This window comes from Microtus oregoni, unplaced genomic scaffold, assembly GCF_018167655.1.
Source record: "Microtus oregoni isolate MIOR12 unplaced genomic scaffold, Mior012 000074F_ref0000038, whole genome shotgun sequence".
Taxonomy (NCBI): domain Eukaryota; kingdom Metazoa; phylum Chordata; class Mammalia; order Rodentia; family Cricetidae; genus Microtus; species Microtus oregoni.
The window spans coordinates 1,927,517-1,950,464 of NW_024544004.1; the positions used below are offsets into that span (position 1 = coordinate 1,927,517).

The 22,948-nt window shown below is 37.9% G+C and overlaps 1 protein-coding gene across 1 annotated transcript in view; it reads right to left on the reverse strand.

Moving 5' to 3' along the window:
* Positions 1 to 22,948, reverse strand: part of LOC121441311 (mitogen-activated protein kinase kinase kinase 15-like) — a 125,573-nt gene that overhangs the window by 17,769 nt on the left and 84,856 nt on the right. The window contains exons 13-18 of the mRNA XM_041642447.1: positions 20,369 to 20,464; positions 16,767 to 16,854; positions 14,806 to 14,939; positions 8,648 to 8,775; positions 6,076 to 6,206; positions 5,751 to 5,856 (exon numbers count right to left, since the gene is read on the reverse strand). Coding sequence (XP_041498381.1) covers positions 5,751 to 5,856; positions 6,076 to 6,206; positions 8,648 to 8,775; positions 14,806 to 14,939; positions 16,767 to 16,854; positions 20,369 to 20,464 — 683 coding nt within the window. The remainder of the gene's footprint in view (positions 1 to 5,750; positions 5,857 to 6,075; positions 6,207 to 8,647; positions 8,776 to 14,805; positions 14,940 to 16,766; positions 16,855 to 20,368; positions 20,465 to 22,948) is intronic.

The window sequence follows — 22,948 nt, forward strand, 5'->3', positions numbered from 1 at the left end:
GGTCTATTTTTGTAAACATTTCCATTTGTTGTTAAAACGGTTTCTTTGGAGATTAATTTTCCATTTTGGAGGGAAACTTCTTAACTACAGGGAGGTCAAATAAGTAGGTGTTCTAAAGGGAAGCAAAATATTGCAGAGAAATTCATTTTGACTGGAAGTAAACAACTTGAAATAACTTCAGGAAGTCCATGAAACTGACTAGATTCTCTATTTACTCTTGAGGAAGGAGGGTCCTAAATAGTAAAGACTGCTGAGTCACTCCTAGACTAGCCAAGCTGCCTGGAAGAAGCAGAGATGAACCAAGCAGTTTAAAACTAAAAAAGAGGGCTGGAGAGATGGCTCAGCAGTTAAGAGCAATGACTTCTCTTCTAGAGGTTCTGAGTTCAATTCCCAGCAACCACGTGGTGGCTCACAACCACCTGTAATGAGATCTGGTGCCCTCTTCTGGCCTACAGGCAGGATGCTGCATACATACATACATACATACATACATACATAAACACATAAATAAATAAATCTTTAAAAAATAAAATACAAAAGAGAAACAGCAGAGAACAACCAAATTAATTAGAAGAAACAAACCCAGCCATGCTGCCTAGAAGAGGCTTAGAACAGCTGAACAATCTGGAAAGGGCACTCACTCTCCAACCTTTTAGGCTACCTACAGGCTATATAGTGTGCTCCAGGTTCCCAGCTTTGGTGAGCTATTACCCTTGCTGGAGTAGGCTTTGGTGATACAGCTGTCTTTGAGTCATTTCTGTTTCTGTAAGTAACCTCTCATCTGTATTCCTGTAAGTAATCCCAATAAAACTCATTGGTTCACCGAAGTGGACGTTGGTGTATCCATAATTTGTTCTATCATGAACTGTCTATCTGGGAAGAACAGACATGTATGTTGTCTTTTTTTTCAGGAAAAATATGTCCCGTGTCATTTACTCAATAAAAATCTGAGAGATAGATAGATAGTAATTTATATGTCCAAGGTGACACAAGAAACAAGCTGTTGAGCCAGAAACTGGGACTGCTCATCTTTGATTGGAGGGTATTTATAGCTAAAGACCAAATAAAGTTCATGTTGTTGTTCTAATATTAAGTATGTGGTTTTTTTTTTTGTTTGTTTGTTTTTTTTTTTTTTCGAGACAGGGTTTTTCTGTGGCTTTGGAGCCTGTCCCGGAACTAGCTCTGTAGACCAGGCTGGTCTCGAACTCACAGAGATCTGACTGCCTCTGCCTCCCGAGTGCTGGGATTAAAGGCGTGCGCCACCATCGCCCGGCAAGTATGTGTGTAAGAGTAATAAAAACATACATTCACACAAAGGTTCCTGTGTGAGTGGTCACAGAAGAACCTTTATCATTCATAATTTGGGAGACTATTCGGGTGGAAAGGAAATAAGTCCTGGATGAGCCTTGAAAACAACACTAAGTGAGAAAGGTAAACGTTTTTAGAATGTGTATTGCCACATTACATGTGCAGGAATATCCCAAACATGCAAATCTGCACACATACAGAGTCAATTCAGTGACTGTCTGGAATTAAAACTAGGGCTGACTGCACGGGGGCACAGAGATATTGCAGAGGAAACAGAAATGTTTAAAAATGGAATTGGAGCAATGGCTGTAGGATGTGGTAAATTTGCCAGACACCATTAAATTATGCATTTCAAATGGGTGCTCTAACGACATTAAGTTTTATCTTCATAAAGTGTTAAACCTACCACAATAAGGACAAAAAGGCTCATTGTGTAGTTCAGTAATAGAGCACTGGCATGGTCCTGGTTCCAGCCCCAACACTGTTCAAAATTGAGTTTTGTTACTGTAATTAGTTTATCATACCCAAGGCAAAGGCCCTTCATAGGAACATAGGAAGGAAGGGATTCAGGGCATGCAACTGCCTGAGATTATTGTTTCTCCTAACAAGATTCAGAAAATTTCAGAGCATCTATGAGGAAAAGTTCCACCATTATCCACCATAACCAGAGTTCTTTACCAGCCAGCTGAGACTCCTTTACAGAACTCGTCTGTTTTGTAAAGAGTAATTACATGCAGGAGAATTTCCTCATCAAAATGAGATCCCTCCTTTATTATCCCCTAAACACCCCTGCACTATTTTGCAGTGCAAAATTCATGCCTTCTTAAGCCAATTACGTGAGAAATGTGATATGCAATAATGAATTATACATGTGTTTTCCATGTGATTTTTTTCCTCCTGAGGGATGCTAATTATGAAATAAACTGTTGGTGTTTTATGATTTTGAAATAGTTCCTTGTCATATCAGATACCCTCTTGCTACATATAGCCAAGCTAATTGTGGCTTCCAAAGAGGAAGATACGTTATTTTCAATTACAGTTGTAAAATGAGAAGATAAAAGGGGGGGTCAGTCTTATATACATATTCATATGTAAATAAGGGCATATTTATATCAGAAATCATAAGTGAAGATTCAACATATTCTTTATGTGGAAAATGCTAATGGAGTCCTGGTGTAGTCTTGTCCCATTTTAAGGCACATGTACCTCCTTTGGACTTATAACTAAAAAGTCATTTTTTTTAAATATTTATTTATTTATTATGTATACAATATTCTGTGTGTATGCCTGAAGGCCAGAAGAGGGCGCCAGACCTCTTTACAGATGGTTGTGAGCCACCATGTGGTTGCTGGGAATCGAACTCAGGACCTCTGGAAGAGCAGGCAATGCTCTTAACCACTGAGCCATCTCTCCAGCCCCCTAAAAAGTCATTTTTGATAGATTAACATTCCCTTTAATTGGGAGGGGGTCATGTCTCCACTGTGGGTACCCAGGGACTAATACACAACATTTCTCTTATTGAAGAAAAGTCTTTTAAAACTGGAACATTATTTACCACAGATAAGACCAAATTTGTCCATTTTACAACTCTGGCCATTTCAAGGACAGGACAATCAACTACCTTACTTATTTCAGAACTATAAGGTTCTGAGAGCTGTTTCACAGTTCTGTCAGGAATGTTCTTTGTGGTCGTCATGCTCCTCCCTAGGAGACCACAACCTCATTAAAAACCAGCACTTCTTTCCAGGGATCAAATTTTAGCTAGTGTTGCTTTTACGCAGGAACTCCAAAAAGCCACAGGTAGCTTATGAGAGGCCTTATACCTACTGGTCTGGTAAATGGAAAACCAGCTGGCAATTTATATCACCTTTGAATCCAGTCCCTGTCAACATTCAGAGTTTTATCTCCAACAGGTGGACAGAATGTAGTCTTTCAACTTCACATAAAATACCCTCTTTCCCCAGGATAATTAGCCTCCCTTGGAAACCTAATCATATCAAAATGCAAACTGTTAGAATTTACTATAGTAAAGAGTGATTTTATGACACACCAATAACATGTCCTAATAAGTTACACAAAACTACCCATTATTTTGACTGGTATGCCACTAACTGTGAAGACATAATTCCATTTTACTGACTGAGAACCCTTAGGAAACCTCAGCAGAGTTCTTTGTCTACCCAACCTATAAGAGGCCAAGAAGAAAGTAGGGCAATATTGGTGTAACAGTATATCACTATGACAAAGTGAAACAATTTTAAAGTCAAGGACAATACTTTATCTGCATGAAGAATCAAAATGGATGGAGTTTGAAACACTCATCCCAAGTGAGGTAACTCAGACCCCCAAAGACAAATATTGTGTGTTTTCTCTTATATCTGGATGCCAGCTTTTAAGTTTTAGATATGTTTCTTTCTGAAAAAACCAGAGGTTAGGTCCCTTAGTAAGGGACTAGGAGGGAATAGAGGATCTTCCAAATAAGGGGAAATAGAGTCTAGTGTTATAAAGTGATAAAGGGGAAACTAAAATAAGGAGGGTAAATGAGGAAGGGGGTGGGAGGAGGGAGTAAAGAAGGGAATATGGAGATAGACAATTATCATTAAAGGCCTTTTGAAAAGTCATATGGAGCCAGGCGATGGTGGCGCACGCCTTTAATCCCAGCACTCGGGAGGCAGAGGCAGGCGGATCCCTGTAAGTTCGAGACCAGCCTGGTTTACAAAGCTAGTTCCAGGACAGGCTCCAAAGCCACAGAGGAAACCCTGTCTTGAAAAACCAAAAAAAAAAGTCATATGGAAATTTGCTGTTCTAGAAGCGTCTCAAAATATTTCCATATAGGAAAGGAAGTTAAAGGGAGTCACTGTATAATGGGGAAGATAATGCACAAACTAGATATCTTATGCTACCAAATAAACCTTCACTGCTAGGAATGGATTACATCTTCTTGAGTCATTGGCTAAAGGGGTCCCATAGTACCCCTAAACACCACTGGTATCATCAAAGTTATTAGTTACTCACCATAACCTGATGGAATGCCTTATTGCTGAAGATACAGCTTACGTATAACATCAAACATGGAGATATCAATCAACAACAAGTGCCAACAACAAGTTTTAAAACTTTATTTAATATACATTGGTGTAGCTGTGAGGGTGTTGGATCACCTGTAACTGTAATTTCAGACAGTTGTGTGAGCCGTCATGTGGGTGCTGAGAATTGAATCTGGGTTCTCTGGAAGAGCAGCCAGTGATCTTAACCACTGAACCATCTTTCTATCCCCCCAACTAGCAGTTTTACCCCCTACTGATTAGTGTTCATGTTGCTGGAAATTACTTTACACATGTCAGAGGAGAAAATCAAACATCATATTAGGAAGCTATAAACACTGCCACCTATGACAGTGACCTGCCCTGCACGATAAACTGGTACAATAGAGGCACACATTGGGAGTAACCAATATCTTTTTCAATTGGATTTAAAACCCACTCCATGAAATGGAACCCATACATGACACTGTCAAGAACATGAGAAAATAGATGGGCTATGGGCCTAGTTGAAAACCTACTAAATCTGCTAAGGGAACACAGTAATGACTCCCAATGACATATTGCTATTATCTGTAGATCAATGTTTCAGCCCTCATCAGAGACAATTTTTCTTATAGTAGGTGGAAATTACCACAGACTCACAAATGGACAATGTGCATAAAGTGAGAGACTTTGGAACACTCATCCCTAAATGGGATGTCTATCAAACCTCTTCCCTCAAGGCTCAGGGATCTATGCAGAAGATGAGTCAGAAAGACGGTAAGAGCCAGAAGTGGTAGATGACTCCAAGAACATCTTCCAGACACTACAGGATTGATACACATATGAACTCACAGAGACTATGACAGTATGCCCAAGACCTGCACAGGTCCAAAACAGACAACACTCCCCAAACTGAGGAGACACAAAGTTCCAACCCTAACCAAGAAGCTATTTGTAATTGATACCTGCCAGCAAAGGGCAAATCTTAGATTGTCATTTGGTATATCAACCACGGTCTTGGGCAGGCAGGGTTCATGCCCAGGACTAACTGGCCAACATAAAACAGATGATTCCATGTTTTTTACACACTTTCTGTTTTGTTTTAGTATTTTTTGTCTGTTTTTACAAGATTGTTTTGATTTTCATTTTGTAACACACACACCAGAGAGAGAGAGAGAGAGACAGACAGACGGAGAGAGAATTAAGTTGGGTGGGTAGGAACGTAGGAAAGATCTTGGAGGAGTTGGGGGAAAGGAAAGTGTATGATCAAACTATATTCTATGGAAAAGTCTTAAATAAATTTAGAAAACTCAAATGATACTCTGCTGTAAAGGTGACCAATAAGTAGTTATTAGAGGACCGCAGGTTCAGAAGAAAGCTTAGATGGTACCACACAGCCAGTTCTGCTCTGCTTACCAGCAAAGGTCTCCGTGCATCGGTTAATTCCTGCAAGGCGTTTAGATGTTCCAAAATCAGAGATTTTTACCACTCCACTATAGGTGTTCACCAGCACATTATCGCCCTTTGGAAAAAGAACAGCATTGAGTGTGCAAAGTCAGATTTAAGCAAACCAAAAGCCTATAGTATAGGACCTTGATAAATTCTCTCTAAAAAGACTGGACCTGTCAGGATAGTGTGGGGCTATCCTGCTAAGCTGTCTCCCTCTGTGTGCAGACTATTTTGCCATACTATAGTAAAGGCTTAAAAAAACACCACTTTGATGGTTTAGAGAAGCTCATACCTTTATGTCCCTGTGAACTATCTGGTTTTCATGGAGATACTTCAGGCCTTCCAGGATCTGTTTGGTATAAAACTTGATAGTGGGTTCCTTCATTGGTCCCCATTTGGATCGCAAGAGAGCAGAAAGGCTTCCTAGAAAGTGACATAGCAACACCAAACCAAACCAAACAAAAGGAACCAAACCAAAAAATAAACAAAAACCAACAGGATGACAAAGATTCATTTGTAATCGGTCAGGGAATAAACTATAGTGATGTTTTTAACCTTATACTAATTTTCAGATACTGATGATCACTATTCAATTACAGTGTTATGAGATTTATTATTATTTCAATGCATACACATTTATCTTAGCTCTTATTCATTGCCAGGCACCTTTCCAGAAGCTGTTACATGTATTATCTCATTTAACCTACCCAATGGTTAGTTGAGATGGGGCTATTTAATATACCAATAATGTTTATAGTAATTATTACTCTACTTTTTACAATTTATTTAACCAGAAAACTGAATCTTAATGACTAGACCCATTCAAACTACCAGTTATAGATCAAAACAATTACTTCTAATACTCCATTGGTTACATGTAGTGATTTCATACATAACGCACTGGTATTTGGCTTTATTATCCATTTGTTATTTTGCTATATCTCTTTAAAAGTAACTGTGCCCAATGTGATATGAAAGTGTGTATTAGGGATACTGGGTATAATAAAAATGGTTTAAGGGGGTTGTCATAGGAAGATGGAGGAAAGGTAGGGATGGTAGAGGGTTTACCAAAACTAAGGATGCATTTAAAATCATGTAAGAAACCCATTATTTTGTAAACTAATTAAAAATATAATTAAAAACATCTGACAGGAAGTATCCTGCATGGGTGGGTAATACTGTTCCCAGAATACATGAATCTTTCAAAATAGATTTTATGTGTAATGTGCATGCAGGAGCTTGCAGGTATCATAAGATCCTTTGAAACTGGAGTTACAGACAGTTGTAGGCACTTTGTGGGTGCTGGGATCAGCAAATGCTCTTAAACACCAAGCATCTCTCCAGCCCAAGCTAAAAGTTTTGAAATGAAAATTCCAGTGCAAGGTATGGGATACCTCCCTATGACTTGCTTACCAGCAAGGCCCCCAGAGATTTTCAAAACAAAATTGGCTATTGCCATTGCACTTGATTGCCCACCAGAACTAGTTACTAGGACTCCTTCTGAATACACCACCCACTTTGTTTACAGGAGAGAGAGAAATCAAACTGGAATTGGCCAGGGAACTACCTATCTGCTGGCTACTTTTCATAGGACCATAAAGTTATTATGCAGGTTGGTAGAGAAGAAAGATAGTCAGTGGTATACATAGTGGTTAACCCTACATTCTTTGATATTGACAAGGCTAGCAAGATGTGCACACTGAGGCAATAGTGGCATAACTGTTACAGGTGGTGCCAATAATTTTCTGTTGTATTATAGTTCTATTCCCCAAGAGGGAATAAATGCCTGGTACTGTAAATGTGACCAAATGTCTTTAACTGAGTAGATCATAGGCCATAGAGGAGAATCTATTACTGTTGCTTAGCTAATAAACATGTCAATTACATATATATTTGTGTTTATACTCCAAAGACTAGTACTGCTATCAGATGTGGCCAGAGAAGTCTTTTGGTAGTAGGAAGTGGTTAATGCAGGCTTGTAACTGGTCAAAGTACTAGGAATAAATGATTGTTGAGTTCTGAGTCCTAAATGCGACACTTCTATCATTCTTCTCCAAGGACTAGAGAACATTATAGAAGAGGAAATGGAAGGAATCTAAGAGCCAGAAAATGGGGAGGAATTGTAGGAAACAATGCCATTTGAAAATGACATGTCCATTGCAACTATAAACACATAGCAACTTAAGTTACCTTGCCTATGAGCTGCATAAAATTGGGCCATTCAATATTTCATCATGAATAGGGAAGGCCAATGAGGCTATTAGCAGTTAATAGTGGTAGTGGTTACTTTCTTTAATGGTGTAGACACTGATATGTTACCCGTGCTCCAATTTTTTTTAAAAAAAACTATAAACATTCTCATATAAGCAAACAATTAAACCCACTGGGTGGCAAAAAAGATATGAAAGAGAGGGACTAGTTGGAAGAAGAAAGGGTCACCAGGAAGGGAAAAGAGACAGCAGAGAATAATGTAGGATAAATAAGATAATAATGCATTATATACATGTATAAAATTATAAGAAAGTTCCAGTGTCCCTTTCCCATCCTTTTCCAAACCACCTCTAAACTCCTAGACTGAGAAGAGCAAAGCTCAAGGCCAGAGATACTGTTCTCTTCAAGTCTTTGTCTCCAATGTTGGCACTCAGTAGACAGTCAGTGAGTATTTTAAGCAGAATAAACAAGCCTGAAATAAACTGTTTATGTGACCTTTGCAAAGTTGTATAAAACTCTTCTGAAAAAAACCCCAATATTTTCCAATTTCCAAAAAAGGTCTATCATTTGTTAAATGGTGAGACAATCAATGATATTCAGACTGTATTGTCATAAGCGATTTTCAGAATGCAAATTCAAAAGTGTCTACTTACCTCCAGGCACCTGCTCCATAAATATCTTAATGTAGCCATTCTCGGAAACAGAGCCTAGGTATTGAACAATGTTGCGATGCTTGAGATATTTGTGCAGGGCTATTTCTTCATGCAGAGGCTGAGAGTACCTATTACAGAAAAAAAAAACAACAAAGCCTGTGTCACTTGTCCAATCCCAGGGCTCTAGGCCCTAGTAGTCCTTTAACAGTATGCACCTTGCTGCTAACCATCCCTTCTGGGATCTCTTTCTCAGATTCCATGAGAATATTTAAATTCCTACCTGTAAAACATGGGATTCAGGCTGAGTATTCCTAATCCAAAAAGCTACATGATCAAAAACATGGGATTCAGGCTGAGTATTCCTAATCCAAAAAGCTACATGATCAAAAACAAATATCAACATGACACCAGTGGAAAATGCCACACTCAGTATTGTGTGGTGTTTCATTGTCAAAATGAAGACACACCAAAAGGCAGAGAGAGAATATCCAAATTAACAAAATTACAATTGAAAAGGGGGACATAACAACAGACACGGAGGAAATACAGAGAATCATCAGGTCATACTTAAAATCCTGTACTCCACAAATTGGAAAACTTACAGGAAAGGAACAATTTTCTGGATAAATATCACTTACCAAAATTAAATCAAGACCAGGGAAACAACCTAGCTGCCCCTTAACAGAAGAATGGATAAAGAAAGTGTGGAATATGTACGCATAAGAGTACTACTCAGCGGTAAAAAACAATGATATCTTGAATTTTGCATGCAAATGGATGGAAATAGAAAACACTATCCTGAGTCAGGCAACCCAGACCCAAAAAGAGGAATATGGTATACTCACTCATAAGTGGATTCTAGCCATAAATAAAGGACATTGAGCCTATAATTTGTGATCCTAGAGAAGCTAAATTAAGAAGGTGAACCCCCCAAAAAACATATAGTTATCCTCCTGGATATTGAAAGTAGACAAGATTGCCGGGCAAAAATTAGGAACTTGGGGGTGGAGGTGGGGTGAGGGTAAGGGGGAGAGAAAAGTGAGAAGGGGAGGATGGGGAGAGCTTGGGGGAATGGGACTGTTGGGATGGAGGAAGGGTGGATATGGGAGCAGGGAAGTAGATATCTTAATTAAGGGAGCCATTTTAGGGTTGGCAAGAGACTTGACCCTAGAGGGTTCCCAGGTGTCCAAGGAGATGTCCCCATCTAGCTCCTTGGGCAGCTGACAAGAGGGAGCCTGAAATGGCCCTATCCTATAGCCATACTGATGAATATCTTGCATATCACCATAGGACCTTCATCTGGCGATGGATGGAGATAGAGATAGAGACCCACATTGGAGCACTGGACTGAGCTCCCAAGGTCGCAATGAGGAGCAGAAAGAGGGAGAACATGAGCAAGGAAGTCAGGATCACGAGGGGTTCACCCACCCACTGAGACTGTGGAGCTGATCTATTGGGAGCTCACCAAGGCCAGCTGAACTGGACTGAAAAAGCATGGGATAAAACTGGACTCTCTGAACATGGCGGACAATGAGGGCTGACTGAGAAGCCAAGGACAATGGCACTGGGTTTTGATCCTACTGCATGTACTGGCTTTGTGGAGGCCTAGCCAGTTTGGATGCTCACCTTCCTAGACCTGGATGGAGGGGGGAGGACCTTGGACTTTCCACAGGGCAGGGAACCCTGACTGCTCTTTGGACTGGAGAGGGAAGGGAAGGTGGATTGGGGGGAGGGGAGGGAAATGGGAGGAGGTGGAAATTTTTAATAATAATAATAATAATAATAATAATAATAATAATAAAAGAAAAAAAGGAAGTGGTTGGAACTCGAAACTAGACAGGGCTACTCCCAGATTTTATAACTTAATTCTTAATTATGCTTAGTGGGTGATAGTCTTACATATTTGTCTATTCAACTTCCTGTTACAGGGGTCATATATTATTTAAAAAAGAATGTCCTTGAAATTTCATTTTCTAAATTCTCATGCCTTAAATCTAATAAACAATTATTTTCATCTTGCATCTTCCTCCAAGATGACTGACAGCTGAAAAAAAAAGACCAGAGAAGCAAATTAAATAGACCTATAACTGCTAAAGAAAGACAAACAGTCATCAAAAGTCTCCCAGCCAAAAACACCCAGGATCAGACGGTTTCAGCACAGAATTCTACAAGATTTTCAAAGATGAACTAATACCAATACTCCTCAAATTGTTCCACACACTAGAAACAGGATAGTCAAACTCTTTTTATGAGGCTATAGTTACCCTGAACCCAAACCACACAAATACATTACTAAAAAAAGAGAATTACAAACCAATCTCACTCATAAACATCGATGCAAAAATACTCAATGAAATACTGACAAACCAAATCCAAGAACACATCAGAAAAATCATCCACCATGACCAAGTAGGCTTTATCCCAGAGATGCAGGGCTGGTTCAACATACAAAAATCTGTCAATGTAATCCACCATATAAACAAACTAAAAGAAAAAAAAACACATGATCATCTCATTGGATGCTTAAAAGGCCTTCAACAAAATAAAACACCCCTTTATGATAAAGGTCTTGAAGAGAGCAGGAATACAAGGAACATACCTAAAAATAATAAAGGCAATATACAGCAAGCCAACAGCCACCATCAAACTAAATGGAAAGAATCTCAAAGTGATCCTACTAAAATCAGGAACAAGACAAGGTTGTCCACTCTCTCCATATCTATGTAATATAGTACTTGAGGTTATAGCTAGGAAAATAAGACAACAAAAGAAGATCAATGGGATACAAATCGGAAAAGAAGTCAAACTCTTACTATTGTTGATGATATGATAGTTTACATAAGCGACCCCAAAAATTATCTCAAGGAACTTCTACAACTCATAAACACCTCCAGTAATTGTGGAGGTCCAAAAAATGTGAGCAGATTTCCATCCTGACAGATGGTCAGGATATGCAAACATGCTTTTGCTTCTTTTTAATTGGAGGTTACCTGGAAAAGGGCTGCATTTAGGAGACTTGGTCTAGGGTGGCTTCACTGCCTAAACAATGCTAATGACTTGATGTCTCAAAGTGTTAAAGCAATTAACTGTTCAAGTTGTCTTATTTTTTAGTTTATTTATTTATTAAAGATTTCTGCCTCCTCCCCGCCACCGCTTCCCATTTCCCTCCCCCTCCCCCGATCAAGTCCCCCTCCCTCATCAGCTCGAAGAGCAATCAGGGTTCCCTGACCTGTGGGAAGCCCAAGGACGGCCCACCTCCATCCAGGTCTAGTAAGGTGAGCATCCAAACTGCCTAGGCTCCCCCAAAGCCAGTACGTGCAGTAGGATCAAAAACCCATTGCCATTGTCCTGTCCTTTGTATCATGTTAAAGAAGTCTTTTGTTGCCTTTGTCCCCCTTTTGTATTGGGGTATAAAAGTGTATGGAAAATTAAACTCGGACAATTTCAGTATTCACTGGAATGCCCTCCCGGTACTATTCTATGGTTTCTGTTTTACTGTTTTTTATGCATCCTCATATTCTTTACTAATTTTTCTAAATCTCCACGCACCGATCCTGGCAAGTGGTGTTTTTGTCGAGGCTGGTCCCAGACAAGTCATGTAGCAGGATATAAGATTAACTCGAAAAAATCAGTAGCCCTCCTTTACACAGATGATAAATGGGCTGAGAAAGAAATCAGAGAAACATCACCCTTTACAATAGCCACAAATCATAAAATATCTTGGAGTAACTCTAACCAAACAAGTGGAAGACCCATATGACAAGAACTTTAAATCTTTGAAGAAAAAATTTGAATAAGATACAAGAAAATGGAAAGATCTCCCATGTTTATGGGTAGGCAGAATTAACATAGTAAAAATGGCAATCTTACCAAAAGCAATCTACAGATTCAATGCAATGCCCAGCAAATTCCCAGCAAAATTCTTTACAGATCTTGAAAGAACAATACTCAACTTTATATGGAAAAGCAAAGAACCCAGGATAGACAAAACAATCCTGTACAATAAAGGAACTTGTGGAGGCATCACAATCCCTGACTTCAAACTCAACTACAGAGCTACAGTACTGAAAATAGCCTGGTATTGGCATAATAACAGACAGCAGGACCAATGAAATGGAATCAAAGACATGGATATCAATCCACACATCTTTGAACACCTGATTTTTGACAAAGAAGCAAAAAATATCAAATGGAAAAAAGAAAGCATACTTAACAAATGGTGCTGGCATAACTGGATATCAATCTGTAGAAGAATGAAAATAGATCCACATCTATCACCAAGCATAAAACTCAAGTCCAAATGGATCAAAGACCTCAATATAAATCCGACCACACTGAACCTCATAGGAAAGAAAGTGGGAAGTACACTTGTACACATTGGCACAGGAGATCACTTCCTGAATATAACACCAGTAGCACAGACACTGAGAGAAACAATTAATAAATGGGACTTCCTGAAACTGAAAAGCTTCTTTAAAGAAAAGGACATGGTCAACAAGACAAACGGCAGCCTACAGAATGGGAAAAGATCTTCACTAACTCCACATCAGACAGAGGGCTGATCTCCAAAATATACAAAGAACTCAAGAAATTGGACACCAAAAGAACACATAATCGAATAAAAAATGGAGTACAGACCTAAACAAAAAACTCTCAACAGAGGAATCGAAAACGGTTGAAAGACACTTATGGGAATATTCAACATCCTTAGTCATCAGAGAAATGCAAATCAAAACAACTCTGAGATTCTATTTTACACCTGTAAGATTGGCCAAGATAAAAAACACTGATAACCACTTAAGCTGGAGAGGATAAGGGGTAAAAGGAACACTCCTTTATTGCTGGTGGGAGTGCAAGCTGGTATAACCCCTTTGAATGCCAGTGTGGCAATTTCTCAGAAAATTAGGAAACAGCCTTCCTCAAGTCCCAGCAATACCACTTTTGGGTATATATCCAAAGGATGCTTAATTGTACCACAAGGACATGTGCTCAATTATGGTCATAGAAGCATTATTCGTCATAGCCAGAACCTGGTAACAACCTAAATGTCACTTGACTGAAGAATGGATAAAGAAGATGTAGAACATTTACACAATGGAGTACTACACAGCGGAAAAAATAATGACATCTTGAAATTTGCAGGCAGATGGATAGATCTAGAAAACGTCATATTGAGGTAACCCAGACCCAGAAAGAAAAATATGTACTCACTCATAAGTGGTTTTTAGACATGAAGCAAAGAAAACCAGCCTACAATTCACAATCCCAGAGCATTAGCACCCAGAGCTGGAGGCAACACTGACAACTATGGTAGATGTGTCTATGGTCCATGATTATTTCTGTTGGGGTCATGATTATGTACATAGATTCTCTACAGAATCACTCAACAGTAAGCACTGCTGTGTTTTTGTTTAGATTTAGATGAGGTTTAAATTTAAAATAAAGTAAACTAAGAACATGAAGTTGGATGGGTAGGGAAGCCGGAGGGTCGGGGAGGATCTGGGAGGACTTGGGAGAGGACAAAGAATATGATCAAACTCTAATGTATGAAAAATTATAAAAATGTAATAATAAAATTGCTAAGTTGTAATACTGATGGTAGAAAAATAGCCCCAAATCTATGGTAAGGTTGAAGACCACAGTTATTAACAAAATTTGTATTGTGAAACTCTGAGTTTTAACTGCATTTAAGTTCTGTAATGATATATCCAGACAAATCATAGCCATTTTCAATTGTTACAGTGTAAATTTAAGAGCACTCAGTCAAGGCTAGAGATGTAGCTCAGTGGTAGAGTGCTTGCCTAGCATGTTCGAGGACCTGGGTTCTATCCCCAGCACTGAAAAACAAAGAGAAAAAAATTCCTCAGTCACATTTTAAAATATTTTCAAATAGCTGCATAAAAAGTAAAATTTCAGACATAGTTGTGAGAAAAAACACAATTTTCTTTTGAAATATGACATTCTTTTATCTATAAACTTTTAAGTAGTTTGATTTTTCTTAATAGAGAACAAAAGCAGATTACCCTTCTAATGTGATCATCCTAAATTCTGACAACATAAGGTAGCCACACCATTCTGCTGACATAGATTAAATCCTTACACCATCAGTGGTAGGCTTGGGATACAGATTGCTGAGATGGAGGACAGTCCCAACTTGCCTGTTATGTCTCTCTGGGATTTCCTTGATGGCTATTCGTACTTGATTACTGAGATCTCGGCCAGCATACACAATCCCATAGGAGCCTTTCCCCAGGACAACTCTCTCCCCATTCGCATCATGGTCATATCCATACTAAACACGGGAAAAGAATGGGACAAAAAAAAGACAAAACACAACTTACTGAAAAGAAGCCCAAAATTTATCTAACAAGTTTTCAAAATTACAAAGCATTATTTGAGTGCCAAGCAAAATATGGTTCTTAGGCTATATACTTTTCATTTAACAATTATTCTCATCTGTTTATGTATTTATAGAATGACTTAATGAAATGTAATATCTGAAAAGTAAAAATAAGACTCATCTGTAAATTACCTGGCTTACCTTTTTGAGATTTTTCACCATTTTAATGCTGCAATTTAAAACTTTCTAAGGATGTTAAATACCACAAATCAGTATCTTCCTGCATGATCACTTATCAACTTGTCAGGAACTAGCCTCTTTCAATAGCCCAGGAAAGAATTAAAAGTCAATAAATGTTAACATCTTAATATTGCATGTTGGGAGGACTCCCTTTCAGTTATATAGATCTAGAACATGTTGCAAATACATTTTACAGTTAAGATAAATTGCTAGTCCATTTCATCTGTCTTCTCATAAAAACCTGTTGCGACCCTGCTTGATGTGGTAGCACATGCCTATAATTCCAGCACTCAGGAGGCTAAGACAGGAAGTTCATGAGAGCTCAGGGTTATCTGGACTACAAAGAAAAAAAAACCTGTCTTACAAAGCAAAAACAAGACCAGTAAGATGGCTCAGTTGGTATCAGTGCTTACCACGCAAGCCTGATGACCTGAGTTCAACCCCCCAAAGCCATAGAAAGGAGAGAATTAAGTCCAGAGTTATCCTTTGACTTCCTCACATAGCATGCACATACGCAGTAAAATGAAAATGACAAGTATAATAAGCCACTGCAGGCAGCTGCATTTAAATTTATTAAATTTATGTAATTATTAAAACAAAGATGACAGTAGTCTAAGCAACTCTTATGTAAAACAGAGAAAGGAATGAGTATTTCTGGGGTTTTGCATGTCCTCACTGTTTGTACTTACCCCAGAGCAATTTATACACTAATCCATAAGTTCCTTCCTATAGGGTGCTCATGACAATTAATACACAATTAAGATGACTAAAGGGTCCTCACTGTCTGACAGACTTATTTCACAGCTTTCTCTCTTCCCACACCTGTTGCCTTTACAGGGAATCACTCACTTCACTTCTGCAATACACTTTTGATTGTCAGCTAATAATTTTTGTACCTTGACCCAATAACTAAATGAACCCTTTCGATACATTCTGAAGAAAACCTTAAGGAATTAATTTCAGTCTAACTTCAAAAATATAATAAAATTTCAAGAAATTGTAATTACTGGGAGAACTTGAATTAGTGACAAATCTGAATGACTGCAAGATTAAAATACAAATAAATGATGTAGTCATTGTGGACAACTGTGCTGTCCAAATGAGTTTATGATAAGGTTACTTTCCTTAAAGTGATTCAAACCTTGATATAGTTAATATACCATGTCCAGGTAGATATAACTAAAGTCCATTTAGCCAAAAATTGGTTTCCAGCTTGTCAAATATCTCTCCTAGAGTCTCATAAGTAATATTAACTTAGAAAAATATACTTTGCATAGTTATGCATAAAAGAAAACTTTAATGTAACCCATGGCTATTTTTCTTAAATATTCTGACAGGATCCTATGATCATAAGATTATTCTACAGACACTTTGCACTTAATTTCTGAGACCATGGACAATGATGTCTGGCTGGTTTTCAAAGGTATCTTGAACTATGTTTAATAGAGGATTCACATGAAAATTGAGACTTTTTCTTTAAGCACCAACGGTATATATATTAAAGGATGTTTTCCTAGTTCTGGATCTTCTGTGATTTACCTCTAAGGTGTCTCCATCCGCCTCTCCCTCCAACTCCACTGTACTGCCCACTCCATTGTTTAGCATCTCTTTGACCAAAGTGCAAAACCTAGAACAGCAAATGTCACAGAATACCACCCATCAGGAACGTTCTTTCCCCTTATGTTTAACTTAACCTTATTGTATTACATTATACTTACACATAAAATAAACAAGTTATGGAACAATCATTCTACCCTTGATTTGACATGGTACTTTAGTGATTCCCTAATCTAGTTCAAAACATATGTGATATGTAAGTACTCTTCATGAAGTGTCTCTATCAACTAACTAGTTGGTTACCTGAGACTAAAGTACCTCTCTTAATGTAGCACATATGTAAAACACAACAAGAACAGTTTCTCTTCTAGTGAACTGAAGACTTCTTTCTGTAGATTCCATCCACAGGCTAGAGTTAACTACATTTTCTGTATAGGTACCACATTTCTTTATCCACTATCAGCTGATGGACACTTAAACTCTTTTCATTTTTGGCTATTAAGTGCTGAGATACACTTGGGAGTACAGATGTCCCTTTGACAGACTAATTTCAGGTCAGAATAGAGTGGGGATTACCAAAGGAGGAAGATAGCAGAGGACAGGGAGGGATAGAGAAAGATGATCAGGGGCTGGAGAGATGGCTCAGTGATTCAGAGCACTGGCTGCTCTTCCAGGGAACCTGTTTTAAATTCCCAGCACCCACATGGCAGCTCACAACTGTCTGGAATTCTAGTTCCAGGGGATCCAATACCCTCACATAGACATACAAGCAGACAAGACACAAATGCACATAAGGTAAGAATAAATCACTAAAAAAGAAAGAAAAAGATGATCAATGGATACTAGGCTATATCTAGTTAGGACAGATATGTAGATCAATGGAATAGAAGTCTATAAATTTAGAGGGCCAACTCATTTTATAAGAGTGCCAAGACTATTTGATGGAGAAATGAATATTCTTTTCCACCAATGGTATTGGGGCAATCAAGTACCACACACAAAAGTTAAGTTATATTCCATCTTATAGTATATTAAAAATTAATTAAAGGGATGGTGACATAACTCAGTGGGTAAAGTCACTTGCTGCCAGACCTAAAGACCTAAGATTAATTCCTGGGATCCACATGCAAGAAGGAGAAAACCAATTCTAACAAGTTGTCTTTTCACTGCAATGTGAGCACCGTGGCATGCCCCCAACAATAAGTAAAATGAATTAAAATGCACCAGATATCTAAATATGACAGCCAAGCCTATTAAATTGATAGAACCATAGAATCATTTCTATAAAAATAAATTCTATAATAATAACCAGAGTACCTTGAATTAGGCAAAGCATTTTTATTTATGTGTGTTTATGTGTCTGCTAATCAGTACACATACCATGTGTGTGCAGTGATCATGGTGGCCAGAAGAGGGCAATGGATCCCCTGTATCTGGAGTGATTGTGAACTGCCTGCTGTGGATTCTCTGTAAGTACTCTAAACTGCTGAGCCATCTCCAGCCCCTAAAACCTTAAGCATAAACAAAAATTTCAGATGACAAAAATGGATAAACCTAATAATTAAAATGTTTGTGTTATAAGTAATACTATTAGTGATATGGAAAGACAACCAAAGAATGGAAGAAGGTCTTATAAATTGTATCTGGGTATGTATGGAGAATATACAAGTTAATAAATAATAAAATAATAAATAACAAAAAGACAAATAACCCAACTAAAATTGGACAAACATCACTTTCACTAGCTGATCCAAGATAATATCATGAGTAATAATATTGACTGTGAAGGCTTGAAAGAAAATGGTCCCCAAAGGGAGTGACATTATTAGGAGGAGTGGCCTTATTGGAGTAGGTGTGATTTTGTTGGAGGAAGTGTATTACTGTGGAGGCGGGCTTTGAGGTATCATATATGCTCAGGATACACCCAGTGAGACAGACCACTTCCTGTTGCCTATAGATCTTTGTTACCTGCCTAGCACCATGTCTGCCTGCATGCCATCATGTCCTACCATAATGATAATGGACTGAACCACTGAAACTATAAGCCACCACCTCAATTAAGTGTTTTTCTTTATAAGAGTTGCTGTGGCCACGGTGTCTATTCACAGTAATAGAAACCCTAGGACAATGAGTATCCTTTGATATGAGTTACTAAGTAATATAGTATCTTTTTTCCTACTTCATATACATAATGCACATATAATTATGAGGAAACAGCAAACAAACCCTCAATTAAAAGACTACAACGTATAATGCCTGTGCACTCTGAAAGTATTAAATCTTCAAGGTGGGAGAAGACTTTAATACAGAGATAGCAACTAAATGCAGCACATGATCATAGACTGGACTGCAAACCAAAATAAAATACCTTGTTTTGGTATAAAAAACATTAGGAGAAAAATAAATGAAATTTTGTACTAGAATATAAACCCAGGGCCATCTTAATTCCTAATTAAGAAACTATAGTAAGTATATAAGTGAAGATTCCTTTTTTAGGAAATATACTGGAATACTTATAGACATTGCAGCATTATCTCTATGGCTTACTCGTCATTATTTTAGAGAAAAAACATGCATATAGAAACAATATACTATGACTGTAGAAAAATGGTATCACCGAGGAATTCTGTATAAAACATGTTTGGAAATTATTTCTACTTTATTGAGACTTTCCTATAGTTTTCAACATTGGGCAAAGGAATTGAACACACATTTCTTTAAAGAGGATACCAAAGTGTCCAGTCAACATATGAAAAGATGCCTAGAATAATTTGTCATTATGGAAATGCAAACGAAACATAATGCAATTCAAACAAATATCAATTATAATAGCTAGAAATAAAAGAACAATGAAGACAGGGAGGTAGAGAATTTGAACCTTCCCATATTGCTAATGGTAATGGAAAGTGGGAGAAAAGTTACTTTAAAATTCAGTATTTTGATGCCCAAAATCAAGCTTGTGTACTCAGGAAATCTGTACATGGATGTACACAGAAAAAAAATTGCAATAGCTCAAAAGATAGAAACATCCCATATGACCAGCAACTGATGAGCATAAAATAAAATGCACCATTAGATATACAAGGGAGTACTGCTACTCAGCACCCCAAAGCATCAAAGTACTGATTCTGGGATGCCATGGAAGACTCTTGAAAACTGGATGCTACTGAGAAGAAGTCAGGCATGAAAGTCCACATATCATATCACAACATGAATACAAATGTCCTAAATGGACAAATTCATAGAAATTTTGGTAAGTAGTTGTATAGGGCTAAGGTTATAGAGGGGGAGGTTAGGAGAAAATGGTAAGTGAATATTAACTGCTACTAGGTTTCCTTTAGGAATACTGAAAATATCCTCATATTATATTGTGATGGTTGTAAAAGTCTGTAACTACATTAATATCATTAGCTTATATACTTTGGATGGTTGGAATGTATGTGGATTATACCTCAGTGCTGTAAAAACAATTGTCTATGAACTAAAATTTTGAGAAAGACAGTACAGTTAATAAACATTTTTATAACAAAGATCTTTAAAGATCATCTCATAAATATGCTGCACCTAAATTAGCTATAACTCACCTATTACACCGAGCTTCAGTGGAAAAGTAGATTTGAAAGTCATCAGAATTATCATGGACATAAAGAAAACAGTACCGTTCATCAAACTTGGATAGGCTGTAAAATTTCAAAACATAAGAATGCTTATATAAAGCCAGAAGTGATGGCACATGCTTTTAATCTCAGCACTAGAAGACAGAGACAGATGGATCCCTGAATTTTAGGCCAGCCTGGTCTACAGAGCAAGTTCCAGGATAGCCAGTGTGACACAGAGAGACCACATCTCAAAAAACAAACAATAACAACAAAAAATATATTGTGATGTTTAATTTTTAAAGAAAATCTTTTAAAAATCTACCTTAAATTTTCTTAGTTCCTGATTTTATTAATCATTATTTTAAAAGTATTTTTATTTTTAAATTATGCATATGTGTATTGCCTGTGTGTGCAGGTTCTGCAGAGACCAGCAGAAGCTGTGGGATCCTTCAGAGAGCTAGAGATACAGAGCTGGTGATTGTGATCCACCCAACCTGGCCATCTCTCTAGGCCCAATGATTCATTCATCTTTTAGAAAATACTCTATGAAATTTAAAATTAGAGACATTTTTACTGATATTTCATTTGCATTTTAATAAATAAAACTTGCCTGAAGATCAGAGAGTAAAACAGTCGCCCTGGTCAGCCTTACAGACCAGGCAGTGGTGACACACATCTTTAATCCCAGTAGCCACACTAGTTTACTATAGAAACCAGGAGGTAGTGGTGCATGCCTTTAATCCCAGTCCTAGAGAGGAATGTAAGACAGAAGGAGACAGCTCTTACACAGTCTCATTCTGAGGATTCCTGGAGGCAGGATCGCCATTTCTGACTGAGGTAGAGGTAAGAGCCAGTGTCTGGCTGTTTTGCTTTTCTGACCTTCAGGCTGAACCCCAATATCTGTCTCTGGACTTTTATTAATCGTGCTACACACATCTATATTGAAAATGTATTTATCAATTGATTTTAACATGTATCAAGAGATTCCTCTATATTCAGGGCAAAGAAAACATGCACAACAAAAGGTTAGAGAATATTATCTCTGTCTTCTAGTAGTTTATAATCTTACAGAAACAGAAAGATAAGGGTATTCATGAAATAATTATAGCCTCAGAATACACTTAGAAAGTATCAGATCTCAGTATTCATGGTCACGCAACGTAAACTTGAGAAAGTCCTTCAAATGTATTTCAGTCTTCCACCTGATGTCTGGACCTGACTTACAGAGTTTCAGACAAGCAATATTCAGTTTGCTTACACAAAGCCAGTAAATGAAAGTCGTCACACTCTTATCTTCTCATAGATTGTGCTGTTAGAAAGTTCACTCACATTGGGTCAATGTGATATGATCCTCATTCTGCCAGGTGGCACTACAGAGAAATCAGGTCAGTTTACCATCTATACAATTAGCTCTTTAAACAAATGAAGCCACTTTATCTGGCCCCTTGTTTGTCATTTCTTTTGATCCAGAACCTGGTTTTTTTTTTTTTGTCTGTTTGTTTTGAGACAAGGTATTGCTGTACAGCTCAGGGTGGTGCTGAGCTTGCTATGTAGCCTCAGCTGGACTCCCAACTCATGATTCTCTTGCTTTTAGCTTCCCAATAAATGAAACATTTCTTATTCTTATGCTGTAGTTGACACAAAGAACATGTATTAAAATAGGAACAGCTCAGGGTGATTCAAAACAAATTAAATCTAGGTTATAAATGAGCCAGTTTTGAAAAACTAATCTATAAAAAATAACTACCATAGGATTCAAAGCATGCCTGCCATTTAATGCTAGTCCTGAAGTCTGAGTCACAGCCCTATGCAAATCCCTGCTGAATTGGCAGCTAGAGGTATCTCTTTGAAGAGATATAAACAGAAGGCCACAACAACTTTTTATACAACATTGTTTCACGTAAGACAGTCTTGAAAATGCCTTTCGCACTATCTTGTGGTTTCTAGGCAGTATTATCCAAGTACGCCATTATTTCATTTAGTCACAAATGTATTCAGGACAGGATTATGCTGGGTGTGAAGGTAATTAGGGATTCATTCAATGGCTTCTGAGTTAAGTCTTATATTTAGAGAAAGAACAGAAAACTCCAGTCTAACTTCCTGATTTGATTAAAACAGAAAAAGAAGAAACCTACAGAGGCCAAGTGATTCTACAATGTCACATATCAAAGAGAGAACTCTTATCTACTTCATAGCAACTCCCCCCTTTGGAATCTTGGCACATTGAATAGGGTAGCTAAGGTATGTTAGCCTGGCTTGGGGTAAGCCAGGAAAGCTTGCCATTCCTGATCCCAAAAGCAAGTTGCATACTTCTTGGAATATATCATCTGTGTCCCTATTAACAGTCCCCCTACCTCCAGAGCTCTGTCCAAGAAGCACTACTCAAGTACTAGATGCCAAGTAACTCCTAACTTGAGCCTTTGGTGACAAGCACTTGAACGTTTTGGCTCTAAAAGGATATTCGTTGTTCAGTCACGAGATAGAACTACTCTTGAAAGTTTGCTAGCCAATCATTTCTTCTACTGGATTAGAAAAGTCAAGAGACCCTTCCTAGCATCACACTAT